We start from the raw sequence: 17,500 nt of genomic DNA on the forward strand, positions 1-17,500 counted from the left end.
GGTTTCTGCATTCGCATCATCCTTATTCTCATCATCATCCTCATTCTTATCATCATCATAATAACAATAATAATAATAATAAGTAAAGGGAAATAAAATAATAGAAATATAAACATGAGTGTGTGTGCATGTGTGTGTGCATGTGCGTGCGTGTATGTGTGTGTGAAGTTGAAGTATAAAGTTAAAATGCAGCAGCAGGAAAGGTTTAGGAGAAAAGAAGATAAAGATGTTGTATACGTGTTGAATAAAGACAATAGGAGAGAAGGAGAGAGTGCAGTGTGCTACTATTGCTTTATATCAGAGTTTATGGCTTACATTACAGATCAGAAGTGTCACATCTCTGTGTTCCTATACTGTCTTTGGTCTGATCCACATTTAGGAAGAAAATGTTTGTAAAAGCTCGAGAGTAAAAATTCACCTGAGTGCAGAACAAGACCATGCGTGTGTGTGTGAGTGAGTGTGAGAGAGAGTGTGTGTGTGTGTCTGTGTGTGTGTGTGAGTGTGAGAGAGAGTGTGTGTGTGAGTGTGTGTGTGTGAGTGTGAGAGAGAGTGTGTGTGTGTGTGTGTGAGTGTGAGAGAGAGTGTGTGTGTGAGTGTGTGTGTGTGAGTGTGAGAGAGAGTGTGTGTGTGAGTGTGTGTGTGTGAGTGTGAGAGAGTGTGTGTGTGTGAGTGAGTGTGGGTGTATGAGTGTGAGAGAGAGTGTGTGTGTGAGTGAGTGTGGGTGTATGAGTGTGAGAGAGAGTGTGTGTGTGAGTGAGTGTGGGTGTATGAGTGTGAGAGAGAGTGTGTGTGTGAGTGAGTGTGGGTGTATGAGTGTGAGAGAGAGTGTGTGTGTGTGTGTGTGTATCAGTGCGTGTGTGTGCGTGTGTGTGCGTGCCAGTGAGTGTGTGTGTGTGTGCGTGTGTGTGAGAGTGTGTGTGTGTGTATCAGTGAGTGTGTGTGCGTGTGTGTGCGTGCCAGTGAGTGTGTGTGTGTGTGCGTGTGAGAGTGTGTGTGTGTACAATAATTTCCTCACACCGACCCTTATGAATGTCCACACTGAATCCTTATTATGAGTCTTATTTACCCAGAATGCATTGCTGCAGCTGGACAGTTTCCTGTGTGAAAGTGTGTATAAGTGTAAACAGCACTCGCAACATGTGGGTCATACAGTGTGTGTGTGAGTGCGTGAGGCTCCGTGGTGTGTGTCCATGCTGAGGAACTCAATCCAGTTGTGCATGAAGCCACGCGTGTACGTGCCCGTTTCCACGACAATGCCACAGAAGCGGGAGCGCGCGGTTCGGTCGCGTAAAGCGATGTGGATCTCACGCTCCGTCACGTTACAGCTCACGTTAACCAGCTGCAGGACAAGAAGGTAACACAGCGCACCCGTGACTATACAGCTGTACCACACACAGGTGAAACACAGCGCCGTGCTGCACACACACACACACACACACACACACACGGGTGATTAAAGTCACACTTTATACAACACTTCATTTAATATGAACCCAAACACAGCTCCACCCCCAAATTAGAGAGTGTGTGTGTGTGTGTACCTGTACTGGTTGTACACTCCTGGGCAGTAAAGTGGAGCAATGAACACACTCTGGCGTGGACACACACTCCTCAGCACCATGCTGATCCCATACAGTGATGTCATCAGGAAGAGGAGGAGCGTCAACAGGAAGTGCTTATGATTGTCCTGTCCTATACAGCAGTTAATCCTAACACACACACACACACACTGAGATGTTGTATATGCATCTGAACCATGGTGTTCGTGTGTGTGTGTGTGTGAGACAGATTGTCCTGGTGTGTACTCCTTGATGAAGTCTGAACTCCTGTGGAACACACACATGTCTCACCAACCTGCTCCACTCAGACAACTGCTGGGAATCATTGTGTGTGTGTGTGTGTGTGTGAGTGTGAGAGAGACCCACCAGACACAGTGATGGTCCATTCGTAACACACACTCCCCACAGATCCTGCAGTGCCCCGCCCTCTCTGGTCGGACCAATCGGCATACAGGACACCACTTCTTACTTCCCGGACTCCCTGATTGGCTCACTCCATTACAGTGGGTGGGGCCTCTATATGAGAGGGTGCAGGTGGGATCGGCTTGGACGAATCCGGGACCACGTTTTGTGCGTGCGAGAGAAATGAGTGTCATTATCAGGCCCGTCGTTACGGTAACCACCTGACGATTACCCACATTCCCCCGGGGCAGGATCTCGGTGATGAACAGGAAGTACATGTAGGCGAGGGAGAAGAGGGCGAGTGTGAGGAAGAACAGTGTGCGTCTCTTTTTGCGGTGAGTGACGTAGTAATACCAGAGGACCAGTAGAGGAAGAGCGGTCAGGACCATGATTCCCAGCATGCAATGCAGCGCCGCCACACGCAGCAAAACAGGAAGTAGGACCATGGGAGGAAGAACAGAGAGGTCCACATGGGCAGGGAAGAAGCGGGAGAGAGGGGACGGTTTCTCCCAGTCTGAACAGAGGAGTCTGAGAGAGAGAGAGAGATTCACTAAAATGTCAGGATAAAAGAGGAAGTAGGAAGGAGCAACTCTCAGGAGTGACCTTTAACCTCTGACCTTTCACACACATCGTCCACTTCCTCACAGTCACAGCAGCAAAATGGATCATCCGGCTCCGGAGGTTTAAAACGTTCACGCTTCATGTTTTACACACCGAACTACAGAGAGTAAGAGAGAGAGAGAGAGAGAAAGAGAGAAAGACCTTTATTACACAAACATTGTTCAGACACTAATAAAGATTTATATAATCACATTAAAGTCTCTCCAAACCCCACCTCTCCATCAACAACCTCACATAACACTCCCTTTAGACACCATGCCTGCTCACAATGTGCAAGATCACCCATGAACCTGAAATATCGAAAATCAATCAATATTCTGGATTTGACAAAATTGAAAAAAAAGTTGTTAAATTGATCACCAAGTTCTGTTCAATCTCATTTCTTCTGCTGATGTACATCGCCATCTTTACTTGACCGAGCAGGAAATTCAAGAGTTGACATTTAAAACGCTTCTTATGGACATATTTAAAACCAAGAATAAAAGTTCTCATTGAGAAGGTCTCGTTAAAACATTTAAACAATGTCCGTAAAGTGACAAACAGAGGCATTAATCTGGGACAGTCCATAAAAGCATGAAAGATAGTCTGTCTTTGAAAACAAACAGGACAATCCTGGCTAACGTTGTGGTTTAAAACAGTGATAAAAGCATTAACGGCAATAGCGCCATGTAAAACTCTCCATTGCAAATGTCCTATGTTTTTTGGTAACGGTGACTTGTAAAGTGCTGTCCACTCTGGCCTACTGCCCTTCCCTAACGGAGGACGGTACGCCAGGGTGTGACTGTTTTGTCATTTAGAGTGTTCTTATTCAAAACTTTAACACAACATTTGTACACTGCTCTCCTGGATGATCTCATTGAACCAAACAATGACATTTTATCACAGCATAAAAATGTTCCTTTACAATCCTCTAAATTGGGCATTAAAAAGAGACTGGGGAAGTGGTCATTCCTGTTTGGGTGTGTCAGTCCCTCTGCGTGTTCTTCAAGCTTTATAATGTCCTCCCCAGTGATGGTGGCTTTCCATGTCCTCAGTATCTGGGCCAATACTCGGGTCGACTTCATTTTAACTGTCTTGGCTACTGACTCGATGTTTAAAGAATTAGGTCCAGCTAGTCGTACTATGTCCCCGAGTGTGGTCACATGTGCTTTGAGCAGTACCATTTGTCCATTCATGACCCAGGGATCAGCGGTTCCTGCAGCAGCCAGTGTAAGGAGTTCACAGTTTCAGCCCTGTGTACCTTGAAAAGTGACCAGACTTTTGAACTTTTGGTAAAAAGAGGGCAGTCTCGTGAGATAAATTTTTCGAGGGCTCATCCAGAACAAGGACTTGTCAAGGCCCAGCCCCTCAAAGCTCCGCAAAATGACAGCAGTGGCAGCTTCCAGTTTGAGTCTATACACCCAGAAAGAAATTTTTGAGGGTAATATTTCCTTACTCCATAAAAACACCAAGATATTTTGGTGCCAGTTCCCTGCCAGTTGGTAGTCTCGGTCCACCTTGTGCCCACTCCCCAGCTAAAAAGGCCTCACTTTTTTGCCAGTTAACCCTCGCAAAGGAGAAAAGTGCAAACCTGTCGAGTGTATTTAACATAGCATCAACATCTCTCTGTCCGCTAATTAGAACAACGATGTCGTCTGTGTAAGCTGATAACTTAAAAGCAGTGTTGCACCCTGGAATGCACAAACCATCAAGTTCAGTTTAACAGAGGTTCGATTGCAATAGTGTACAGTATACCAGATAATGGACAGCCTTGCCAGACCCCCCTTTCCACACTAAAAGGAGCACACAAGACACCCTCAATAAACCTTCAATAAACCTTCAACATCACAGTACAGAGCTTTTATTTTTTTAAGAAAATTTGGATTGAAACTAAAAGCTGCTAAAACATCCCATAAATACTGGTGTTCGACACGATGAAAGACTTTTTCTTGATCTAACGACACTAGGCCTACATTCAGATTTGAAGATTTACAAATATCTAACAAGTCTCTAATGAACGATATGTTATCACTAATCTGCCTACCAGGCACACAGTATGTCTGGTCAGGGTGGATGACCTGTTCAAGCACTTTGTTTAATCTATTGGCTAGCGCCTTGGAGGGCAGTTTATAGTCGCTGCAGAGTAGCGACACAGGCCTCCAATTCTTAAAGTCCCTTAGGTCTCCTTTTTTTGGCAACAGGGTGAGAATTGCCCTACGGCAGCTCAGCGGTAGTCACCCAACGGCTAGACTCTCATTCATTACTGCTAGCAGGTCTGCACCCACCTCTGGCCAGAAGGACTTACAGAAGTCCACTGGTAGACCGTCTATCCCTGGTGCTTTTCCACATGCCATACTTTGAAGGGCTCTCCATAGCTCCTCTAGGGTCAGAGCACTACAGAGTTCATCACTGGCCTCTGCAGATACCTGGGGTAAGTTCTGAAAAAAGACAAACTGCACTCCGTTAAATCACTTTCCTTTTCCGTGTCCGTCTGACTCAGTTCAATAGCGTCTGTTTTTTTCAACTGTCTGGCTGAATGACGTTTCAGTCTTCTCTTTTGGGGCACTTTAAAGACACAGTCCTCTATCTTTTCTATTGGACGTTCTTCTCTGTCCATTAACATCCGGTCTATATTGAAAGAGCTGTTACTGTGTGACAGCATATGCTCCAGTATTTCATTTTTAATGAAAGGTGGCACATTAGACAAGATCACTTTCTTTGACGGGGCAGATAAAGGAAGCACCCGGTAATAAATACCGCCAATCACCACGCCACTCAAGACTAGACCGGTCACTAGATCAACAGTATTTAGGAAAATAACAATCGCACTGTTCATTCACGATGCAGACAGTATATTCTCATAGCCAACCTTTTCTCCCACAGCCAAACTACACTCTTCAACACTGTTATTAGAGACAATTGTGACGCCGAAAATCCAGGCCCTCAACACCTGGGGAGGCCATGCCTCCGGTGCACACCTGGACACCCTGGTATTAAACACCCTGGTATTAAACACCCTGGTATTAAACACCCTGGTATTAAACGCCCCGGTATTAAACACCCTGGTATTAAACAGCCTGGTATTAAACACTCTGGTATTAAACGCCCCGGTATTAAACGCCCCGGTATTAAACGCCCCGGTATTAAACGCCCCGGTATTAAACAGCCTGGTATTAAACAGCCTGGTATTAAACAGCCTGGTATTAAACAGCCTGGTATTAAACACTCTGGTATTAAACGCCCTGGTATTAAACAGCCTGGTATTAAACAGCCTGGTATTAAACAGCCTGGTATTAAACAGCCTGGTATTAAACAGCCTGGTATTAAATGCCCTGGTATTAAACAGCCTGGTATTAAACAGCCTGGTATTAAACACTCTGGTATTAAACACCCTGGTATTAAACAGCCTGGTATTAAACAGCCTGGTATTAAACACCCTGGTATTAAACACCCTGGTATTAAACAGCCTGGTATTAAACAGCCTGGTATTAAACAGCCTGGTATTAAACACCCTGGTATTAAACAGCCTGGTATTAAATGCCCTGGTATTAAACAGCCTGGTATTAAACGTCCTGGTATTAAACGCCCCGGTATTAAACACACTGGACTAGTGCTCCGCCCACTCGCGCATGTGACAGAGAGAGAGAGACTAAGAGAGAGAGAGAGAGAGAGAGAGAGAAAGAGAGTAAAAGAGAGAGACAGACAGAGAGAGACAGAGAGAATTGAATTTGAAAAAACTTTTATTTACATCTTCTCAGTGAATATCAAAAAATAGAGAAAAATGTCATTTAAAGGATGGGGTTAAAAGATAGATAGATAAATAAATAAGTAAATAAATAAATAATTAAGACAGTGTATGTGCAAATTGCAGTTTTTCATCAACAACACAACACAGGGCTCCTCTACAACACCAGGTTTCCTCAAACACAGACAGGTTCTTTGTTTTTTTATAGAACACAAAGTCAATCAGAATCCTGGACTTTATGAGTGCTGTAGTGACCATTACAACATTGCGACAGCCATTTTGTTCAACCTGGTGCTTTCGACTGATGTAAATGCCCATTTTCGCTTGCCCCAGAACAAAGTTTAAAAGCTGGCATCGAGCTCGTCTTTTGCGTGTGTACCTAAAACCAAGAATAAATACTTTTAGTGAAAACTTTTCATTAAAAACACTAAAAATATTCTGTAAAACGGTAAAAAGAGACTGTAATCTGGAACATTCTGTAAAAGCATGAAAGATGGTCTCTCTTTGATTACAGAAGGGACACGAGTGGCTGGCCTGGGGACAGAGAACAGAGATAAAAGCATTGACCGCAACAATACCATGTAAAATTCTCCATTGTAAATCCCCAGTTCTTTTCGGCAATGGTGGCTTATAGAGTGACCTCCACTCTGGACGCTCTTCCTCACTCAAACCGAGGACAGTGCGCCAGGGTGTGTCCACTCTCCCCCTGAGCGACCGCATATTAAAAGCTTTGACACATGCTTTATAAAACGTTTTCCCAGTCACATTAAAAAAGTTCATGTTTGTGATATTTTTACAGTCCAAAAAGTGACCCGTGCCTTCCTGTCCACAGTCCACAGACAGTGCAAGTTCAGGAAACGGGTCCTCTGAGTCGGGGCTTTCAGTTCCACTAGAGTAGTCCATGAGCATTTCCCTCTCCTCACGCGAGATGACCAGAGTCCACTTTCGCAGCAGCTGGCTCACCGCCCTCTTTGACCTCACGCCTAGCCGAGCAGCTACTCCATCAACGTCCTGTAGGTGAGGTCCAGCGACGGCCACCAGGTGTTTGAGGGTGGTGACACCAGACGCGAGGAGAGACTGCGACAGTGAAGAGTCCCCGACGTCCAGCCGTGCCCCGTATACCAGAGGCTCTTGAAGTAGCCAGTGAAGAGAGTCTGTGGCTGTGGTTCTTTGCACCCTAAAAAGTCTCCAGATTCTGAACAAGTTGTGATAAAAAGCAGGCAGTCTTGCAGTGTTCAGTCTCTCTGGATTCATTAAAAAGAGTGCCTTGTCCATTCTCATCTGCCCAAAAGATCTTAAAATGGCCCTGGACACTTGTTTCCAGCTAAAAAACTTTGAGCCGCATAAAAACTTCTGTAAAAACTGTAAACGAAAGGTTGCAGTTCTGCTCTGTAAATGTATAAGACCTTGCCCACCTTCCTCTTTGGGTAAGTATAAAATGCTGCGTGGCACCCAGTGCAACTTATCCCAAAAAAAGTCTAACAAAATCGACTGGATTTTCATTAAAAGGTCTGTAGGAGGGTCTATACAGGCTATTTTATGCCACAGAGACGATGCTACCAGATTGTTAATAATTAGCGTTCGCCCCCTGTAAGACATTTTAGGCACCAGCCACTTCCACTTTTCTAGGCGACCAGTTACTTTTTCAATGACCCCTTCCCAGTTTCTCTGTGTGAACGAGTCATTACCCAGGTACACGCCCAGATACTTAAAGCCTTCGCTTTTCCAACTTAGGCCTCCGGGGAGTTTAGGTACCTCGCCTACCCACTGGCCGACTAAAACAGCCTCGCTCTTAGACCAGTTTACCTTTGCAGAGGAAACCGCTCCAAAGTCCTTGGACACCCTGTGTAACATGTCTATATCACTCTGACTGTCGACCATTATTACAACGTCATCTGCGTTGGCCGATAGGCGGATAGCGTTCGGGCAGTCAGGGACTAAGACACCTTTCAGCTTAGCTCTTAGCGTATTCAGAAAGGGTTCAATGGCCAGAGTGTAAAGCATCCCTGAGAGAGAGCAGCCCTGCCTTACCCCCCTACACACCTTAAACGGAGCACATAAGCCACCATTGAGTTTCAGTACACTTTCTATGTCACAGTATAGAGTTTGTACTTTGGAAATAAAATCTGAGCTAAAACCAAAAGCATTAAGGGTTTTCCAAAGGTAGTTGTGTTCAACTCGATCGAAGGCTTTCTCTTGGTCTATGGAAATGAAACCCATATTCAGCCCAAAAAGTTTGGAGACACTGAAAATGTCTCGAACGAATGAGATGTTGTCAAATATGGACCTCCCGGGTATGCAGTAGGTCTGATCTGCGTTTAAAACCTCTTCCAGAACACTTCCCAGTCTTGTAGCTAAAACTTTAGACAGCATCTTGTAATCACTACAAAGCAATGAAACAGGTCTCCAGTTCTTTATGTCTGTCAGGTCCCCTTTTTTGGGTAAAAGAGTGAGGACTGCTCTCCTACAACTTAATGGTAGCAGTCCTCTTGTCAAGCTGTCGTTCAAAACCTCAAGTAAGTCATCCCTTAAAACATGCCAGAAAGATTTATAAAACTCAGACGGAAGCCCGTCTATGCCAGGCGCTCTGCCACACTCCATACTCATTAATGCTTTGTGCAGCTCTGCTGATGTTATATCTGCACTCAGCTCTGTATTGGAGTCATGTGACGCTCGGGGCAGGTCTTCTAAAAAGCTCTGTTCTGTGGTGTGTTCTCTGTACTCACACTGATAGAGTTTTTCATAAAAACTAACCGCCCTTTTCCTAATGTCAGCTGTATCAGATAAAAGGTGTCCAGACTCAGAGCGCAGGCTGTGAATAAAACGTTTTTGTCCGTTCTTTTTTTCAAGGCTAAAAAACAACTTTGAGGGGGCGTCCATCTGGTTTGCGTTCTGGAATCGTGACCTGATTAATGCACCTTGTGCTTTAAACTCAAGGAGGTCCGATAACTTTTTCTTTTTGACTGTGAGGGTCTGAATATGGTTCTGGTTCTCTGTGGACTGTGCTAACAACTGAAGTTCTGTTATCTCATCTTCTAGTTGTTTCATAGACCGAGCCAAATCCCTTGTGACATTATAAGTGTACTGTTGACACAACTGTTTTATTTGAGCTTTCCCAAAATCCCACCAATGTTGCAGAGAAATAAAAGCACTTTTTTCTTTCCTAAAATTTCTCCAGAAAAAAGTAAAAATCTCTATAAAATGCTGGTCATTCAGTAAAACTGTGTTAAAATGCCAGTAAGAACTCTTCGGTTTAATACAATTTAAAACTGAAACACATAAAACCAAGCTGTGGTCTGAAAAACCAACTGGACTAATAACACAGCTTTTTATGGTGTTCATGTGATGCTTTGGAACATAAAACCTGTCTAACCTTGCTAATGATACCTTTCCATCAGCAGCATGAGCCCAGGTGTACTGTTTTTGAGTTTTATTCATATTTCTCCAAACATCACTTAACTCGTGTTTTTCAACAGTGTGTAGGAGTCTCCTTCTTGAAGGCATGTGTGGCTCTATATGGTTGCGGTCACTGTTTTCTAAAGTACAGTTAAAATCACCACCAACAAATAAAAACTCCTCTGCATCACAAGTTTCTAAAACATTGCATAATTGATCTAAAAAAGCTATTCTTTCCACTGGGGAAGCCGGGGCATACACACAGATAAAAACCATAACATGGTTCTCTAAAAGAGCTCTGACTTTTAACAGTCTGCCAGCTACTACCTCTTCCACGCTGTAAGAGAGAGGTTTTAAAAGTCTTCGAGAATAAAACAGCTACTCCTCCACTAGCAGAGGTATTGTGGCTTAAAAACAAGGGGCCAGCCCACTCCTGTGTCCAATCTACTACGTTTTTAGCGTCACTATGGGTTTCCTGTGCAAGTAATACATCTTTTCTTTTTTGTGTCACTAGTTCATACAGTTCTGCTCTCTTCCTGCAGTCTCTAGCACCGTTAACATTCAGGGATGCGATGTGAATGTCCTGCATGAGCACACAGAAAAGAATAAGCACAGGAAAGGGCGTCTGCGGTCTGTGAGGACCGAGAGAACTATGACGTGTCATCATCATCATTACTTAACAGGGTGTTGATTTTAGTGACAATCTTCTTTAACCTGTATAACTCTTTGTCCTCGAAACACCCTTCCAGTGACCCTCAGTGGTGACACAGACAGTGAGGTCAGGAGAGGGCTCTTCACTGTCCAGCTCACTAATACTTTCTGCCTGCTTCTTTTCTGCTTTTTTCGCAGCTTTCACGGTTTCATCCCTTGTCTTTCTTTTTACGGGTGTTTTGAGAACGGTCAGCTCAGTTTCCATCATCGCTTCGTCTGCATTTTCCGGTAAGACAACAACATTATTCTCATTAACACTGTCCTGACTAATCATCAGTGCAACATCAGTTTCAGTTTCTATTTCTATATGCGGCTCAGGTGAGGCCTGCTCAGCCTGAGCAGTGGGAACAGTGGTACCAGTGTTACTCACCCCATCACTGGGTACTGGGTCGGTCTCTGTGTTTTCAGTCATGCTAGGCTCTGAGGTCTTTGGTTTCTTTGCCGTAGCGCTAACAGAACCCGCATGGGAGACGCCCGCTCTGTCCGTGACCGGAGAGTCCGCCTCGACTACTCCGTCATTCTGATCAGCCCGATCCAGCCCGTTACTGTGCTGAACCGACACCTCACTCACATCAGAGGGGACTGTACCGCTGTCTGCGCCCTGGGGACAATCACGCACTAGATGCCCAGTTTTTCCGCAGCCGAAACACCTCATGGACACGGTGGACACATAGATAACATAATCAAACCCGTCGATCCTGAATGTTAGCGTGTGCTCGAGTTCAGTGCTGTTATCATTGAGGATCATGTAGGTGAACCTCCTGAATGAGCGCACGTGTTTCGCCAGGTCTGATTTGCTACCTATGTTCATTTTCTTAATCGGGGAGATGAGCTTGCCGGAAATGGAAAGCTGTCTCTCCAGTGTTTCATTAGAAATAAACGGGGGCACGTTGGACAGTGTGACTTTTTTTGCAGGTGTTGCGAGGGAGAACACATCAGTGAGTGAACCCCTGAGTATAATGCCCTTCTGGGCCAACAGCACTGCGTTCTCCACCGTGTTCATGAACATCACCACCGCGCTGTTCATCCTGGACGCCGCCAGAACATTCCGATGGCCGACCACCTCCCCTGCGGCCAGGCAGCACTCCTCCACCCCCGCCCCGGTCAGCACTCTAACGCCATGGCTGACCGTCAGGTTATCGAGGGGGTCTCTACCCTGGGCCACCATGCTCTCCAGCGGGAAAGCTGGTGCTGATGGACAGAGACTTTCTCTGATTGACCAGAGAGTTTAGATGGTAAAAAAAAGGAAAAAACCATGCTCACACTCAACACGCTCCGCCCACTCCCAGCATGCACTCAGAGAGAGAGAGAAAGAGAGAGAGAGAGACAGGTAAAATAAAATAATAAACCAGTGGACTCTAGAGGACTCTCTTACACTCAAACCTCATTAACCCCTGAGGTCAGACCTGCTATCAGACCAACGCTCACTGTACTGGCCCTGAACCCTGAACACACACACACACACACACACACCACAACAAACCACAACAAACCACAGCTTTTAGTGAAACAGAAGAATGACATCATTCCTAACCATCTATAACTAACTTTCACATCACAGCACTGGAATCAGTTTATTAATGGAACATATTAGTCTCATATTTACATCATCATTAATAATCTGCTTCATTTAACTGAGCAGAAAAATCCTCAAAATAAACCACTCCCACTCCCTCTCTAAACCACTCCCACTCTCTCTCTAAACCACTCCCACTCCCTCTCTAAACCACTCCCACTCTCTCTCTAAACCACTCCCTCTCTAAACCACTCTCACCCCCTCTCTAAACCACTCTCACTCCCTCTCTAAACCACTCCCACTCTCTCTCTAAACCACTCCCACTCTCTCTCTAAACCACTCTCACCCCCTCTCTAAACCACTCTCACCCCCTCTCTAAACCACTCCCACTCCCTCTCTAAACCACTCCCACTCTCTCTCTCTAAACCACTCCCACTCCCTCTCTAAACCACTCCCACTCCCTCTCAAAACCACTCCCACTCTCTCTCTAAACCACTCCCTCTCTAAACCACTCTCACCCCCTCTCTAAACCACTCCCACTCTCTCTCTAAACCACTCCAACTCCCTCTCTAAACCACTCCCACTCTCTCTCTAAACCACTCCCACTCCCTCTCTAAACCACTCCCACTCTCTCTCTAAACCACTCCCACTCTCTCTCTAAACCACTCCCTCTCTAAACCACTCTCACCCCCTCTCTAAACCACTCTCACCCCCTCTCTAAACCACTCCCACTCTCTCTCTAAACCACTCCCACTCTCTCTCTAAACCACTCCCTCTCTAAACCACTCTCACCCCCTCTCTAAACCACTCCCACTCTCTCTCTAAACCACTCTCACTCTCTCTCTAAACCACTCCCACTCTCTCTCTATGCCTCTCCCTCTCTATACGACTCTCACCCCCTCTCTAATCCACTCCCACTCTCTCTCTAAACCACTCTCACTGTCTCTCTAAACCACTCCCACTCTCTCTCTAAACCACTCTCACCCCCTCTCTAAACCACTCTCACTCTCTCTCTAAACCACTCTCACTCTCTCTCTAAACCACTCTCACTCTCTCTCTAAACCACTCTCACCCCCTCTCTAAACCACTCTCACCCCCTCTCTAAACCACTCCCACTCTCTCTCTAAACCACTCCCACTCTCTCTCTAAACCACTCTCACTCTCTCTCTAAACCACTCTCACTCTCTCTCTAAACCACTCCCTCTCTAAACCACTCTCACTCTCTCTCTAAACCACTCTCACCCCCTCTCTAAACCACTCTCACTCTCTCTCTAAACCACTCTCACTCTCTCTCTAAACCACTCTCACTCTCTCTCTAAACCACTCTCACCCCCTCTCTAAACCACTCTCACCCCCTCTCTAAACCACTCCCACTCCCTCTCTAAACCACTCCCACTCTCTCTCTCTAAACCACTCCCACTCCCTCTCTAAACCACTCCCACTCCCTCTCAAAACCACTCCCACTCTCTCTCTAAACCACTCCCTCTCTAAACCACTCTCACCCCCTCTCTAAACCACTCCCACTCTCTCTCTAAACCACTCCCACTCCCTCTCTAAACCACTCCCACTCTCTCTCTAAACCACTCCCACTCCCTCTCTAAACCACTCCCACTCTCTCTCTAAACCACTCCCACTCTCTCTCTAAACCACTCCCTCTCTAAACCACTCTCACCCCCTCTCTAAACCACTCTCACCCCCTCTCTAAACCACTCCCACTCTCTCTCTAAACCACTCCCACTCTCTCTCTAAACCACTCCCTCTCTAAACCACTCTCACCCCCTCTCTAAACCACTCCCACTCTCTCTCTAAACCACTCTCACTCTCTCTCTAAACCACTCTCACTCTCTCTCTAAACCACTCTCACTCTCTCTCTAAACCACTCCCACTCTCTCTCTAAACCACTCTCACTCTCTCTCTAAACCACTCTCACTCTCTCTCTAAACCACTCTCACTCTCTCTCTAAACCACTCTCACCCCCTCTCTAAACCACTCTCACCCCCTCTCTAAACCACTCCCACTCTCTCTCTAAACCACTCCCACTCTCTCTCTAAACCACTCTCACTCTCTCTCTAAACCACTCTCACTCTCTCTCTAAACCACTCCCTCTCTAAACCACTCCCTCTCTAAACCACTCTCACCCCCTCTCTAAACCACTCCCACTCTCTCTCTAAACCACTCTCACTCTCTCTCTAAACCACTCTCACTCTCTCTCTAAACCACTCTCACTCTCTCTCTACACCACTCTCACTCTCTCTCTAAACCACTCCCACTCTCTCTCTAAACCACTCTCACTCTCTCTCTAAACCACTCTCACCCCCTCTCTAAACCACTCTCACCCCCTCTCTAAACCACTCCCACTCCCTCTCTAAACCACTCCCACTCTCTCTCTCTAAACCACTCCCACTCCCTCTCTAAACCACTCCCACTCCCTCTCAAAACCACTCCCACTCTCTCTCTAAACCACTCCCTCTCTAAACCACTCTCACCCCCTCTCTAAACCACTCCCACTCTCTCTCTAAACCACTCCCACTCCCTCTCTAAACCACTCCCACTCTCTCTCTAAACCACTCCCACTCCCTCTCTAAACCACTCCCACTCTCTCTCTAAACCACTCCCACTCTCTCTCTAAACCACTCCCTCTCTAAACCACTCTCACCCCCTCTCTAAACCACTCTCACCCCCTCTCTAAACCACTCCCACTCTCTCTCTAAACCACTCCCACTCTCTCTCTAAACCACTCCCTCTCTAAACCACTCTCACCCCCTCTCTAAACCACTCCCACTCTCTCTCTAAACCACTCTCACTCTCTCTCTAAACCACTCTCACTCTCTCTCTAAACCACTCTCACTCTCTCTCTAAACCACTCCCACTCTCTCTCTAAACCACTCTCACTCTCTCTCTAAACCACTCTCACTCTCTCTCTAAACCACTCTCACTCTCTCTCTAAACCACTCCCACTCTCTCTCTAAACCACTCTCACTCTCTCTCTAAACCACTCCCACTCTCTCTCTAAACCACTCCCACTCTCTCTCTAAACCACTCTCACTCTCTCTCTAAACCACTCCCTCTCTAAACCACTCCCTCTCTAAACCACTCCCTCTCTAAACCACTCTCACCCCCTCTCTAAACCACTCTCACTCTCTCTCTAAACCACTCTCACTCTCTCTCTAAACCACTCCCACTCTCTCTCTAAACCACTCCCACTCTCTCTCTAAACCACTCCCACTCTAAACCACTCCTTACATAAGCCACTCCCACTCCCTTTCTAAACCACTCCCACTTCCTATCTAAACCACTCCCACTTCCTGTGTAAACCATTCCCATTCCCTCTCTAAACCACTCCCACTCCTACTTCCTCTCTAAACCCAGATAATAATCAGCTAATAATGAGCTTCCATTAGCACTGCTTTGATTTTAGCAATGTTAGGGCTGGATTAGCGCATCACTGTTTATTAGTGATGGTGGAGGTGTGTCTTTCTCTACAGTAAACTGACACCAGGGGGGGTGTGTGTGTGTGTGTGTGTGTGTTTAGCTGCTTTATATAGGAGCAGATTGGACAGTCAGTGAGAGAGAGTGCAGGGTGTCCGGTATCCTGCTCAGCTATAATCACTTTTTACCTTGTGTGTGTGTGTGTGCGTGTGTGTGTGTGTGCGTGTGTGTGTGTGTGTGGTGATATATTCACACATCAACTTGATTATGTTTAAAATCAGTAACAATCTTTTACCCTCAGCAGAAAACATTACCTTTCCTAAAGATCACCTACTCTCTCACTGTCTGTCTGTCTGTCTCTCTCTCTCTCTCACTGTCTCTCTCTCTCTCTTTCTCTCTCTCGCTTTCTGTCTCTTTCTTCATCTCTCTCTCAGTCTGTCTGTCTCTCTCTCACTCTCTCTCTCTCTCTGGAATCAAGGCCAGCATGTCCTCCCCTCGTCTCAGTAACTGGGCCAAACTGGAACCATTTTCCCAGAGAGACTCCACTCCACTCTATAGCACAATGAGTGACACTGAACAATTCCCACAGGACATGTTCCAATTACACTCACTCCCTAAAGTGTACACTATAATGTGCCCTACATGTGTTTTCTCAGATGGGATTTCTGACTAAACTGTAAGTGACTTCCGAAAGGACCTGCATGCACATGTGATTGTTGTTACAGATGCACTCTCACAACGATTTCATTTATTTCACATTTTTCTAACACATTCATAATTTAACTGAAGTCATGACTTTATTGGACACTACTAATCCATTAGCAAAGTTCTGGTGCACTACAGAGAGGAAGTGGATGTGATTTAGGACGCAGTGTCCCAGTGTGCTTACCTGTAGCTCGCGCTCCTGTTTTCCGCCACACCTTGATCTTTATCTCCGATTATTTCTTCTTCTTCTTATTATTATTATTTCTGAATCCCCTTCACAATACGCATCAAACCCCGAGCTAAGGGTTTAGACACTCTTACATTTCCTTGCAGGAGTCACTCCAGTAATGATGATGATGATGATGTTGATGATGTCCGCGCGGTCCGGTTATTCCGGTACAGACGGTAAACTCTGACGTACCGAGTGATTCGGGCTTCAGAAGAATAGATCGCACATTAATCCCGCAAGTGAGAGACGGTGAGGATAAACGCGTCCGTTTCCACCGGGAGAGACGCGCTGGTCTGCTGCGCTCGTGCCAACTCTCGACCAGCGGAAAGTAGCGCGCGCATGCTCTTCTCTCCAAAACTCACCACAAGTCACCGAATGACGTCACGGCTCCTCAATTTGCATATTCCCATAATAATCAGAATGAGTTACACATCAGTAAGCTTTATCAGGGTGAAAACACACACATAATTTGAATAGAAGTTAAAGATAAATATTACATGGAGTTTATTAAAGCATAAAGTGGATTATTTTCCTGAAACAGAAGGAAGCGAAGATTTGAGTGTCTTCTTCTTCCTGTGTGTCTTTATTCCACAACATTAGATCATTCTTATATTTATGACCTTATACCTGATATCTGTTTATAGTTACATTTAATATCTCTGGAACCCGTGACTTCCTGTTATAGCAGCAATAAACACTCCTCCTTCCCTCGGCTGCGTCTCATTACTCTCTCTCTTCTACTTAATCTTTACTCAAGCCATTAGGCTCCTCAACACCCGGGACTGAACTGTTCTACACTCTCACACACACTCTCACTCAGGACTGAACTGTTCTACACTCTCACACACACTCTCACTCAGGACTGAACTGTTCTACACTCTCTCACACACACACTCTCACTCAGGACTGAACTGTTCTACACTCTCACACACACTCTCACTCAGGACTGAACTGTTCTACACTCTCTCACACACACACTCTCACTCAGGACTGAACTGTTCTACACTCTCACACACACTCTCACTCAGGACTGAACTGTTCTACACTCTCACACACTCACTCAGGACTGAACTGTTCTACACTCACACACACACACACTCTCACTCAGGACTGAACTGTTCTACACTCACACACACACACACTCTCACTCAGGACTGAACTGTTCTACACTCACACACACACACTCTCACTCAGGACTGAACTGTTCT

The 17,500-nt window shown here is 45.8% G+C and overlaps 1 protein-coding gene across 4 annotated transcripts in view; it reads right to left on the minus strand.

Moving 5' to 3' along the window:
- LOC131347959 (palmitoyltransferase ZDHHC23-A-like) overlaps positions 1–16,668 on the minus strand; it is a 17,619-nt gene extending 951 nt beyond the window's left edge. The window contains exons 1-6 of one of the 4 annotated variants that reach the window (XM_058382456.1): positions 16,248–16,667; positions 2,797–2,872; positions 2,579–2,679; positions 1,926–2,489; positions 1,542–1,826; positions 1–1,415 (exon numbers count right to left, since the gene is read on the minus strand). The exon at positions 1–1,415 is cut by the window's left edge and continues 951 nt beyond it. In XM_058382456.1, the coding sequence (XP_058238439.1) occupies positions 1,145–1,415; positions 1,542–1,826; positions 1,926–2,489; positions 2,579–2,664 (1,206 nt within the window). In that variant the 5' untranslated portion in view covers positions 2,665–2,679; positions 2,797–2,872; positions 16,248–16,667 and the 3' untranslated portion in view covers positions 1–1,144. Of the gene's footprint in view, positions 1,416–1,541; positions 1,827–1,925; positions 2,490–2,578; positions 2,680–2,796; positions 2,873–16,247 lie in introns of all 4 variants that reach the window. The other 3 variants (XM_058382455.1, XM_058382457.1, XM_058382458.1) reach the window with 3 other exon arrangements.
- Positions 16,669–17,500: the final 832 nt, after the last annotated feature.

The sequence above is a fragment of the Hemibagrus wyckioides genome, linkage group LG28 (assembly GCF_019097595.1).
Source record: "Hemibagrus wyckioides isolate EC202008001 linkage group LG28, SWU_Hwy_1.0, whole genome shotgun sequence".
Lineage (NCBI taxonomy): Eukaryota > Metazoa > Chordata > Actinopteri > Siluriformes > Bagridae > Hemibagrus > Hemibagrus wyckioides.